This window comes from Stegastes partitus, unplaced genomic scaffold (assembly GCF_000690725.1).
Source record: "Stegastes partitus isolate 25-593 unplaced genomic scaffold, Stegastes_partitus-1.0.2 Scaffold399, whole genome shotgun sequence".
NCBI classification, from domain to species: domain Eukaryota; kingdom Metazoa; phylum Chordata; class Actinopteri; family Pomacentridae; genus Stegastes; species Stegastes partitus.
Window position 1 is genome coordinate 288286 of NW_007578130.1, and position 12721 is coordinate 301006.

General features: G+C 46.7%; 1 protein-coding gene across 3 annotated transcripts in view; it reads left to right on the top strand.

Moving 5' to 3' along the window:
• Nucleotides 1-11702, top strand: part of ppp2r5ca (protein phosphatase 2, regulatory subunit B', gamma a) — a 16445-nt gene extending 4743 nt beyond the window's left edge. Inside the window, exons 2-14 of one of the 3 annotated variants that reach the window (XM_008285377.1) lie at nt 246-445; nt 1774-1884; nt 2173-2265; nt 2347-2477; nt 2608-2667; nt 2787-2895; nt 3218-3271; nt 3402-3572; nt 3655-3782; nt 5228-5329; nt 5484-5556; nt 7791-7907; nt 9240-11702. In XM_008285377.1, the coding sequence (XP_008283599.1) occupies nt 246-445; nt 1774-1884; nt 2173-2265; nt 2347-2477; nt 2608-2667; nt 2787-2895; nt 3218-3271; nt 3402-3572; nt 3655-3782; nt 5228-5329; nt 5484-5556; nt 7791-7907; nt 9240-9374 (1484 nt within the window). In that variant the 3' untranslated portion in view covers nt 9375-11702. The remainder of the gene's footprint in view (nt 1-245; nt 446-1773; nt 1885-2172; nt 2266-2346; nt 2478-2607; nt 2668-2786; nt 2896-3217; nt 3272-3401; nt 3573-3654; nt 3783-5227; nt 5330-5483; nt 5557-7790; nt 7908-9239) is intronic. The other 2 variants (XM_008285380.1, XM_008285378.1) reach the window with 2 other exon arrangements.
• Nucleotides 11703-12721: the final 1019 nt, after the last annotated feature.

The following is a 12721-nucleotide window of genomic DNA, read 5'->3' on the forward strand; positions in this document are numbered from 1 at the left end:
CTCCATGACTCATGTGCCAGTCAGTCTTCATCACCCTCTCGCCGCCTCATATTTTATTTTATTCTACGCGTTGCTGTTTATCTGTCAGTGGCGCCGCCCCCTCCGTTCCCCTGGTGACCCGTCGCTCTTTGAAGTAACTCGTCCTCCTGTGTTCTCACCACCTTGTTTATCTCCGCCGTCACACCTTTGCCTCTCCTCTCTCTCTCTTTCCGTCACCCGTCTCACTTTGTGTTGCCTCCCCTCAGATGTGGCCCCCGCGGAGCAGGAGAAGCTCTTCATCCAGAAGCTGCGGCAGTGCTGCGTTCTCTTCGACTTCCTGTCCGACCCGCTGAGCGACCTGAAATGGAAGGAGGTGAAGCGGGCGGCCCTGAGCGAGATGGTGGAGTACATCACCCACAACAGGAACGTCATCACGGAGCCCATCTACCCGGAGGTGGTGCACATGGTCAGTGGAGCCGCTTTAGATCGAAATCGACTTTATTGATTCCTCGGTGGGGATGTCACAAGCTGGAGATGATGGAGAAACTTGAGCAGTCTGAAGGAGAACGTTTGTGTGTTAAGCACCAGATCACAGCATGAATCCTGTCAGGACGCTGTGAGGTCACGGCCTGAGTTCTTTAGCCTCACTGTGTGGTAGCTGGTTCTACGCTAGAACATGTCTGCAGCCCTCCATGTGTTATAGCTCAAGGTTTCTTCTCAGTGAAAACTTGGTTCCAGCTTCTCTGATGATAGTAAAATCAATATCATCGGCTTTCTGAGTGACGTCTGAGGAAAACAAGTGAGTGATAAATGAGAGAGCATCCATAGATCTTCTCCTTTTTAAACCAACTCACCAGATTATTTAGTGATGAGAATAATGTCTAGCTGCTGCCTCAGACTTGATTAAGGATTTTATTTTCTTCAGGTCTTAGCTCCACGTTACTGTAAAAACACAACTACAGAGTCTACTTTTGAGGCCACCTGGGAGCTGCAAAAGCTGTTTTTCTTCCCCTCACTGCCGTTTTATTCAGCGTAGCTCCTCTAAACTTTTATTTCGGAGTCTTTCTCGCGGCGCTAGCAGAGCGATGCGTTCCAGCAGAAGAACTGCGTTTCTTCTTTATTTCACAGCAGCTGAGCTTCACCAGCAGAAGTCAAACCAGATCTCGGTGATGACAGATGTTCTGCTCACCATCTCACCGTTAGCGAGCAGAATCTGAACCACGATGAGAAGACGGTGATCCGGTAACGTCCGGTTCTCCTCTCTCAGACCCGAGCCGTAGGAGACGGTTTTATTTAGAGTCTCCATGTGCTGTTCTTCTTCTCCCTGTGACGGGCCGGAGTGCAGAACAGCACCAGGCAGTCTATCTACCTTGTAGCCTGTCTTCTGGAACAAGGCTCCAGTGTTTAGTAGGCCACCTGCACTGTCCCATGATCTGCCTGGCAGCCAGCAGCAGCCCACAGGGGAGTCAGTTGACACTGTGAGAGACCAGAAACACAAGACACTTGGATGATTGTGGGCCAAACCCTTGGAGGCCAGTTGCAAGGACAAAGTTAACATTAACCTAAAAAGAGAAATTATTTTCAGGTCAAGCTGTGTGTGTGGCTCTTTTTTATTATTATTATTATTTTATTTTGTGAAAGTCTCCATTCTTATTTCCTTATGAATTATAAATAGTATTTAAATAAACTGAAGTTCACGTTACGACCAACCAAACCAAACAACGACAGGAAGTTTGCTGCCATGCCGTCCTTTCCTTGGGAATTAACAAACATTTCTCCTCTTTCTTCCTCCAGTTTGCCGTGAACATGTTCAGAACGTTGCCTCCTTCGTCCAACCCGACCGGAGCCGAGTTTGATCCCGAGGAGGACGAGCCGACGCTTGAAGCGGCGTGGCCACACCTCCAGGTCGGCATTTCCATCAGCACCATGAGCGCTTTGAGAACTCTTAGCTTCAGCTCAGAGCAGGTTCTGTAGTTTGCTGCACTTTGTTTGACGTACGTATCAAACAGAGAAGCCGTCCTGGTAGTAATCCCAGAGAAGAATGTGGAGAATGCAGCGCTAGCGTTCAGGAAACCGCGTATCTGTGTCGGCTTGTGTTTGTAAAGAACTCGTTGCACACCTTGTTTTTTTTTTGTTTTTTTGAATTCCTTCCCACCGTTCACTCCTTTTGTGTTCTGCTTGTATCTGTTGCAGCTCGTCTATGAGTTTTTCCTTAGGTTTTTAGAGTCGCCTGACTTTCAGCCCAACATAGCGAAGAAATACATCGACCAGAAATTTGTTATGCAGGTAAGGACAGCACCTTAACGAGCTCTTCCCCGTTAGAGTTCTCTGAAAGGCTTCTAACACGTTGCATCGCTTGCATTCCAGCTCCTAGAACTTTTTGACAGCGAGGATCCCAGAGAGAGAGACTTCCTCAAAACCACCCTCCACAGGATCTACGGGAAGTTCCTGGGGCTGCGAGCGTACATCAGAAAACAGATCAATAACATTTTCTATAGGTTAGTGCCGCCCTCCCTCCCTCCCGCCCGCCGCGCTGCTCGTGTTTAAACGTGTAGAGCGGCTTGAATGGTCGCCGCCTGACTCACTGGCTGTGAACAGTTAATGAGGAGTGTGTGTTTGTACCTGCAGGTTTATCTACGAGACGGAGCACCATAACGGTATCGCTGAACTACTGGAAATACTTGGAAGGTACAGCAGCCGCAGTGTGTTTGTGCTTTTTGTGCAGCTTTTATATAAAAAAAAACGACATTTCGCTGCCATTTAATCCTGCAAATATCCTCACTGCTTTTCTTTTTATTTGTTAACAGCATAATCAATGGATTTGCCTTACCACTAAAAGAAGAGCACAAGATTTTCCTGTTGAAGGTTTTATTGCCTCTGCACAAAGTCAAATCACTCAGTGTCTACCATCCACAGGTAGGTTTAGTCCGTTTAGAGTCCTTCAGAGCTGTAAATCTGTGTGTGGAGAGGGAGCCATGTGGCGCATAAATAATTTAGAGCTCACATTTTTGCAGAAATGTATTTACATGTTCTTGCTGGAGCCTGCTCCCAGTGCACTCCTGCTGCTTTTATGAGAGCAGCAGGTCATTGTGCAGGTTGTTCTTTTTCTTTTTGGTGTTGCGTGTTCCAGCCAGTCCGTCCCTCAGGCGTCCTGCGTCCCCTGCCGTGTTACCTTCAGTGTGCTCGGCGCATAAATTCAAGCTGCTTTGACAGTTTAATGATTGTTTGTGTTTTGCAGCTGGCCTACTGCGTGGTGCAGTTTTTGGAAAAGGACAGCACTCTAACTGAGCCGGTACGACACACACATGCTAGAATGAGCTGCACAGTGCTGCTCATCTAATGTTCAGGCAGCTTGTTTTATTCCTTTATCCTCCCGTCATCATCATCATCATCATCCTTATCCTCCTCCATCGTCCCAACAGGTGGTAATGGCTCTGCTCAAGTACTGGCCAAAGACTCACAGTCCTAAAGAGGTGATGTTCCTCAACGAGCTGGAGGAGATCCTGGACGTCATCGAGCCTTCTGAGTTTGTCAAGGTGCAGGAGCCTCTCTTCAGACAGCTGGCCAAGTGTGTGTCCAGCCCTCACTTCCAGGTATCAGAACCACAATCACAGCTTCATACCTCACAGCAGTAATGAGCACCTCCGGCCTCACTGGGTTCTACGTGTCCCTCAGGTGGCGGAGAGAGCTCTGTACTACTGGAACAACGAGTACATCATGAGTCTGATCAGCGACAACGCAGCAAAGATCCTGCCCATCATGTTCCCCGCTCTGTACCGCAACTCCAAGACCCACTGGAACAAGTAAGCTGCCCGAGTTCTCCCCACAGGCCCGCGTTCCTGAAGGCCCTCTGTGCAGCACGGCGCCAGTCTGGCACCGTGCCTGACAGCATGGTTCACATAGTGATCTCTGGTGTGTGGAGATGTTCCAGCTCGGTCACACAATGTGCTCTGCTGACAGCGTGTTGACGTGTCGCCGAACACGTTGATTGACGAGAAGCTTTCTCCAACAGGCAGCCTCATGGTGTCCTACATACGACTGACTCTCATTGTCTCATGTTGTCTGAGCTCTAGTTGAACGATCCAACTCCAAGGTGGCACAAACGACACTTACCGTAATGTCTGGACTATAGAGGCACCTGAATATAAGCCACACCCACTACCTTTAAACAGGAAACCAGGTGTGTACATATACAAGCTGCAGGTGTCTCTAAGCTGCAGGTGTCCACGTTGGAACATGAGATATTTACACAGGAAGATGTTTTAGCTTTAATTAAATGCGTAGCGGTAACATACACAGATACGTACCGTAGAGGCTTTTTTCTGAACACTTCCTGTAACACGGCTGGTTAAGGAAATAAAACTCCAGCAGCTACCAGGAAAAGTCACTGATGGCTATCTTCATCTTCCTCCTGCACTAAAACCACTAAAGTCGTCTTCTTCAGTGTCGCAGCCTCGGCGTGATTCGGTTCATCTTGTCTGCTCCGGTGATCGGTATAAGGTTCTGTTGTTATCAGACAGTGAGTGTTCTTTAGGTAGGAGCTGTTTGTACCTTCAACATGTTCACGTCAGTCTTCCTCTGAAACGTCACTGCCGTCTGTGGTGACGTGTCTTTATCAGCTGGTGGTTTCCTGGAGGCGTGACCCGTCTGGCGATCTGTCAGGTCTGCCTGACGGGCCACGCCTCCTGGTGGTCTCTGCAGGAGGGCGTCCCATGTGTGGGGCAGCGTGATGCCCCCTCATCACGGCTCATGGTGTCTCTGGCTCGCCTCCTGACTTCTGTGGCCTCTTTGATCCAGCGTTTAAATTTGTTGTTCTCCGATCCGATGATGTGGAAACCACCAGCTGATAAAGACACAGACGTCAGTGGTACATGTCAGAGGTAGAAACAGCTCCTATCTAAGAAACACAGTCTGATTAAAACAGAAACCTTCCACCTGGACAGCCTCAGAATCACTTCATCACCTCCTCAGTCTCTCTGTCGTCGTCGCTCTCAGCGTCGCTTTGGTCTCGAGGCAAATTCATAAAAATCCATAAATTAGCCACGTCATTGTTTAAGCTGTGAAAAGACTAGCGGCTCATAGTCCAGACATTACGGTAATAGGATGTGTGAACCCTTCAGCTGCTTGTCAGGGATGTTGTTCGATGTTCAATCTGTGATATTAGCTTGACGCTTTCAGCTAAACCGGCTTTCACAGCGACGCCGTTACCTCCCTCTGACCGACTCTGTGCTGGTCTGTGTGTCCACAGGACCATCCACGGCCTCATCTACAACGCTCTGAAGCTCTTCATGGAGATGAACCAGAAGCTCTTTGATGATTGCACACAGCAGTTCAGGGCCGAGAAAAACAAGTAGGCACCAGAGTCTCTTCCTCTCCACACTATTAATCTGAGCGATGCATGATTACAGTCAGGCCTGATGCTGCTGAACTGTTGGATGGGTTTGGCGTGATCCGGTGTGATGGAACCGGCCGGTGACGGGACGCTTGTTGCTTTGTCTCCACAGAGAGAAGGCAAAGTCAAAAGAACGCGAGGAGGCTTGGATCAAGATCGAGAACCTCGCCAAATCGAATCCACAGGTGAGCATGGAGTGTGATGGTTTCTCTCCCCTCACCACCAGAGTGTGTGTGTTGGTGTGTAGGACTGTGAATGAAGACGTAGTGGAACCATAGCTAATCAGACAGCTACACGTTGTTCTCTTCAGGCTCTGTGTTCAGCGTATCTGGCTTTTAAAATGCTTTCATTCAGTGTTAAAGCACCGTACGCAGTCCTAGAACTGCAAGAAGATGATTGGCTGCTGATTGTTTCTGTTTTAATTTATGTCATGTGTGAAAGAGCTCCTTCACAGACGATAATAATAACGAGGCTTAGAAGATACCAAACGCTGGTTTGCCAACATAAGCACTCCTTAAAAAGCAGGTCTGCGCTAAAAATGACAGCACGAGTGTTGTGGACGACGTTTAGTGTAATTAGAATGACAATGAAGAGGTCCATCTCTACACCTTCATCCTCACTAGGGTCATGGGGGCGGAGTCTATCCCAGCTGACTCAGGGTGAAGGCAGGTTCACCTGGACAGGTAACCAGTCTATCACAGGGCTACACTTAGAGACAGACAACCAAGCACACTCACATTCACACCTACGGACAATTTACAATCACCAATTAACCTCAGCATGTTTCTGGACTGTGGGAGGAAGCCGGAGAACCCGGAGAGAACCCACGCTGCACGGGGAGAACATGGAGACTCCACGCAGGAAGATCCCGGGTGTCCTCACCGGGACGCAAACCGGCGACCTTCTAGCTGTGAGGCCACGGTGCTAACCACTGATCCACTATGCAGTGATTGCAAACACATCACAAAAAAAAAAGAAGATATATGACAGGTGAAACAAAATCAACCTCCAGGGAAAAAAATGATCATCTTATAACAAAAAAGTCTAAAACGTCATCTGGCTCGGTTCTGGCTCGGTTCTGGCTCAGACGTGCGTCGCTACCAGTGGAGTCACACAGCTGTATTCATTAACTGCCTCATTAAGCTACAGGACAGATGTGGAGGGATACTGAAGCATCCTGTGTGGTCACATTCAGCCAAATGTTCTTTACACGACTTTTTATCATCGATCAGGATCATAAAGAGCTTCTAAGATATTGATCAGCTGACTCAGTTGGAGGACGTCAATCAGACCTCACGCTGCACGTTTTCCACAAAATGTTTAATCTGATGTCGTGCAGCTGCTTCTGAGCCCCTCAGTGTTCACCACACCGTGTTAAACCGCCTCATCTCGCTCACAGCTCTTTCAAACAGACTTTATTTTCATGTCCATCATCTCAGAGTGAATGATGGTGAACACAGAGTCTGAGGAACATGTGTAGCTGCCCAGATGTTTACGGACCTTTGGTGTCTTGTGTTGTGTGTGAGTCGGTTTTGTTGCTGGATTGTAGTTCCTTTTCCATCTTACCCTCTTTAGGTTTGTGTGGAGTGTTTTTGCTTTTTTTTTTGTTCATTCCCCAACTTGAAAGTTACCGTTGACCAGATGACACCGCTGGTGGATGGAAAGGTCTTGATGAGTGCGTGGGGATTGGTTGTGGTGTACGGTTTAATGAGACGTCTCTAAAATCCAAAAAACAAATCTGATCAGGTTGAAATTAAAGAAAAACTCATTTTAGCATTCCACTGTAGCACGATGCTAACGGTTGGCTGTTGTTTAATGACCAGGTCAACATTCTAGCAAATAATCACATCATGATTTCCTCTCTGAGAGTTGGATGTGACGACTGATACGACTATGCTAAACACGAAGCTACAGCTATGGCAGTTAGCTTAGCTTAGCTTAGCACAAACACTGGAAGCAGCTCGACTGGGTCTGTTAAGTCTGGTTAGTCGGCACATTTTTCATTCCGCCTTCTGAGAGCCATGCTAGCTGCTTCCCTCTGTTTTCAATCTTGGTGCTAAGCTAAGCTAACCACTCGCTGGCTGTAGCTTCATATCTGGTACAGGAAGGAGAAGTCGTATCACCTAGCTCTATATCACAGCGTCCAACAGAATCAACATTTCTATCAGTGTTTGGATGCTAACGTGGTTTTAAATCCTCACCAACCTTCACCATCGACGCTAACGCTCAGCTTCCTGCACCTCAGCTAACGCTCATCAAGCTGATGATTGCTAAACATTTGAGTTTCTTATTTTGATTAGTTCAGAGCCTTTTTTTTTTCTTTTTTTTTTTTGATTAATTCTTCTTTGCATGCGACTGAAAGTCTTTTCTCCATCCTTTTTGTGTTTTCCGTTTTTGTTTCCCTTTCTTTTCAACGTAGTTCTCTATGTATGTTGATTCCTCTGACCTCAATAGTCCTGTAGCAATGGAGACGGATGTCCCTTTGATAGAAGATGTTCAGAGGTTAAAAAAGACAGTTGAGGAGGGCGCGACTCAGGTAAACCTGACTTTCTCTCTGTCTCTATTCATCTTTCCCCTTTTTAATCAATCACTGAAAAACATTAACGATAAGCTCGTCAGGTCTCCAAAACGAAACCAGAGATGTGTGTATTTTGTGTGTTTTGCTTTTGTGGAGTCAAACTAAGTGCAGGAACTAATCTGGCCACAGACTGGAATCAAGAGCTTTGCTTTGTTCGCCTGCGTTTCCTGCATGTCGCCTCAGGAGCCCCCAAGTGTTCAGTGTTCAATAAAACGCTGTGAAATAGGAAACTGCATGAATAAACTGGAAAATAAAATAGAATTAAACTAGTGATGCACGATGTTAAAATGTCTGGCCGATACCGATGTCAAGATTTCTGATATCACCGATAACCGACATCACCAACGTCGATATTCATGTTTTTGTTCACACTGAAAAATGAGCATCAGTAAGAACTTTGAGAAAACTCTTCAGAAGAATCCCAAACTAGACCACACAGTCTCCTTTATTACGTAACAGTAAAACGTGTTTAAACATATTTAGCGTTAAAGGACCATTTAAGTAAAAACATCTGTGAAACAGCAGCGACATCAGACGTAGAGACGAAGGCGCTGATGTTAGAATATCATCGACTAAATCTGTTCATCGGACCGGTACCGATGTATATACCGTGTAGATATATCGTGCATCCCTACATTGAACAGATCGACTTACTTATTGGGGATTTTTGTTCAATCACTGCTGTCCTGAAAATGTGTGAAATGATGACATTTACAAGTTGTTCACATATTTAATATAAAACTTAAGATCTTATGTCTGGTCTTGTTTGTTAGACTGAACACTTTGGGGCTCTGCAGCTTTAGTCCAGGAGGTCTGATGTTGGTCTGTTTAATTCATTCTAAGTTGTTTTTATCGTTTCCGTCCAGCCACGGTTGGCTGACGACGCCTAGACTCGGGTCACGTTTACACGGAGCCGGTATCACAAAACCAGATCAACAATAGCAGCGTTCACACCAGATCATTGAAAAATAACCAAATCTTTAAGAGCTGCTGTGAGCTGCCAGACCTACAGGGGGCAGTGTAACGAGGAGCTTAAAGCCATGCTAGCCAATCAGAATCCTGAGCAAAACAACGAAAGCTTTTCCAAATCTCCACTTTTGTTTTTAGTGACTCGTAGCTTCGTTTAAACCCAGATGTTCTGACACATCACCGTTACTGCTGCGTGTAAACGAGGCCTCAGTCCTGTTTTATCCACTAATTGTTTGTTAGAGTCGATCAGAACAGGGATGATCTGTTGACAGCAGACCATGTGATGCTGAAGCCCGACTTTCCTTCTCGTCTGCTCTCCAGCTGCAGCATGACCAGCGTAAGGAGCGGCCCATGGTGCGACGCAAGTCTGAGCTGCCTCAGGATATCTACACCACAAAAGCCTTGGAGTCCCACCGCAGAGCTGAAGACATGTTGACCACCCACGACGGACTCTAGGTCCCACCATCTGCCGGCTCTTGGTTCAAACTGCCCCCTCCTGCCCTCGACAGCCATGGACATCTCCTGTGCCCGGGCGCCCCGCGACGGGCTTCATCCCCCAGAATCCTGAGTTCTCCTTCATTCCTGCTGCCCCGGTGCAGAAGACCTGTATCCACCTCCCTCAGATTTCTGCTTTCTCAGGTTTTTTTCTTTATTTGAAGAGGAGTGTGTCTGTGTGTCTTTTAGCCCTCGCGACATCCGCCGTGTTCTCCGACCATCCTCCTCCTCCTCCTGCCCCTCCACCTGCCCCTCCACCCCCGCCTGCCCCCGTGCACTCACTGTAAATGTGGAACCTGGAGGACAGACAGCACAACGCCGGTCGTCCTCCATCTCTCTGACCAGCGTGCTGGCAGTGGGTCGGACGTGGACCATAGGAGCTGCCGGACTCGCTGTCTGAGGATCACCTCTTGGTCTCTTCTCGGTTTTCTTTTCTTTCAAAGGGAACAGAAACAGACCCTGTTGTTGGAATGAAAGACGAGACTTTGCCGTCATCTGTTCTGTGTTCTCTCTGTTGTTTTGCTTTAACAGACATCTTGTCAGTGCCAAGACTGTTGTGTTCTTTATGTTGGTGTCATGTTTGTCATCTGTGGACGCCTGCCTTCGTTTCGGGTCGCTGGTGTTTGAGAGGTGATGATTTAGTTTAGTTCTGTTCTGTTGAGCACACTTGAGACCAAACTGAGGCCTGTCCTTAGCCTTGCAATGTCCAGGAAAGATGGCGAGGAAAGAGGAAGTTGTCCCGTGGACATCTCCACGCTTTCCGTTTTATTGTTTCGTGCCATACGCCGCTCTCTTTTATATGCTTGCTTCCTTACGTTCTTTGGCAATATTTGAAAACCAGACGTAGCGATGCCTGGCCGGGTCAAACAATGGTACTGTCTGCGTTTGGGTCGAGCGACCGAAGAGGAACCGGGATGGAAGCCGACGGCGTGGCGGCAGCGTCCTGGGTGACGGCTGCCCGCGGAGCAGAGCGGCCGGTGGGATATAGAACTATATATATATATATACAGTATAAATACATAGGGAGGATTTTAAAATAAATATAATTAGATTTTCTTTTACGGAGCTGAGTGGAAGAGGATCTGTGCAACACCTCGAGACTTTTAGCGAGTTTGGACCTGTTCTGTTCAGTGAGCATGTTCTGGTGTCGTGTGCTGTCAGAAAAACAAAATGATGAATTAAAATTTAATTTATTATCAAATGTAGGAGCTAGCGACCTCACGTCAGACCATCAGCAGACAAAGTGACCTGATGAGAGCGACCAAGAGAAAAGTGAGCTGCAGCGTGCTGGCGCTGGTACCAGAAGCTACCGTCGGGTTTCGTTTGTCCTGTTTGCGGTTGTTCCGGTCAGTACCATTGTTTCAACCCAGAAGGTCTGCTCGAGTTCTTCATATTTGACGTGTTGTATTTCTTTGTATTGTCTCTGGAGGTTCGTCGTGTGGACGTCAGGTTTCAGAACTTTTTCTTAGTACTTTATTTTTTTGGTTCCTTTTCTTTTCTGGCCGTTCAGAAAGCCCGGCGCTGGACCAGGCTGGCGTGAGAAGGCCACAGAAATGCCAGATGCTGAAAATAAACTGACATTGTGACTTGGCTTGTTAACTGTATTAATACTGTATTTGCTTGAATGCAAAAAGATGTAAATTAAGACGACCATGTTAAACATGTACCTTTACCCTGGAGGAATGCCATTGGCCCAGCCGATCCGTTCTGTTGTCGGCCTCGTCGCGTTTCTGAAACAGTCCTGCTTGCTGGGAGAGATGTTTCCTGACTTTTATGAGATGTTGGCGGTTTGTTTTAGTGCTGAACATCCACGATGAGGAGGTGATTTTAAATGATTTGGTGGCTTGTTCTCTCTCTGCAGGATCTTTGCAGATCTTTTAATTTTAACATATTATTTCCAAAACATGATAACTTAAAGTGTCCTTTTGTATGTGACCTGTACTATATGATTCATTTAATATTGTATATATGATTTACTTTGTTTCATGTAGTGTTATATATCTAGATTAATTTTGTACAAATTGTCCCTCTGTACAGAATAAAACATCAATAGCAAGTGGAAGAAGTCAATCTGGCACATACCGTCTTATTTCTCCTGCTCCGGCTGGACTCCAGCACCACCAGAACTTAGAACAAAATGCTCTTATTTTTATTATGAAAATCTGCAAAGTTTCCTCCCACCTCTAAATAATTGACAACTGTTCCTGCCCGTTGTGTGCTCCTATCACTGTCTTTAGTGGTGTAAAACTATAGAATGAATAAAGAGATTATTTGAATATATATTTTCAACCATGCATCCGTTTTGGCTTTACTGAACTCAGAGGGCTCGTAGGTCTGATGAGCTGCAGCGAGGACGAAGAGTTTCCTCTTCATCAGCTCCTGTTCGACGCCGATTCATCTGCTTGATTCTTCAGTTAAAACCTGTGATGTGTCTCCAAAGTCCACAACAGAACCTGAGAGTTCTGAGACCAGAGCTGAACCTTTCAGAGACGTAACTGGATTTTCTTTCTGCTCAGCATCTGGGATGGACGCTGGTGGTGGTTGTACGTTTCCAAACGCTGTAGGAGTTAGTTTGGAGTTTGTTATTGAAGTTTTAAACAACCAGAGGAACCAAAAAACACAAAACGATTTGGAAAATATCATAAATTTCTTTGACTCTGAAGATCCTCAGTCATCCAGGTCACGTCCTTATTGGGGGTTTGTTGCTCCGCCTCCTCCTCAGGATGTTGGTGGTCTCCTCAGATCTCTCCTCAGGAAGATGAACCCACATCCACACCCAGCCACACAGACCCTAACGAACCCCACTGTGTCGGGGGACCCACATAACGAGGGGGAGGAGCAACAAACCCCCAATTAAAACCCAAGCTCAGGTGTTAATGTCTCCTTCAGGATATCAGTATGTGGAACTCCCAACCAGTCAGTCAGAGCTGATGAAGCCTCTTGGATGAAGGTGGAACGTCTTCAAGGAGCTCAAGCAGGTCCAGCTGCTACCATTAAACTACGAGGAGAACAAAACTACGACATGTCTGTCTGTACGCTGATCAGCCACCTCGTTAACGTCTGTCCCTGATTCTGTTCAAGTAAACGTGAAAATATCAAAAGAAACTATAAACGTGATTCAACTGAATAGAAACAAAAATGTTTTCAGTCTGACGAGGCTGCTGCTGACGGGGAGTCCCACCGATTCACCTCATTATCACTGTCTGAGTGTGGAACAGGTGCACATCACGTTACACCAGGTACGACTGTCTGTGACCAATGAAAGGCCTCGAATCTTCAACCTTGGTACGTGTCAAAGGGACATTCAC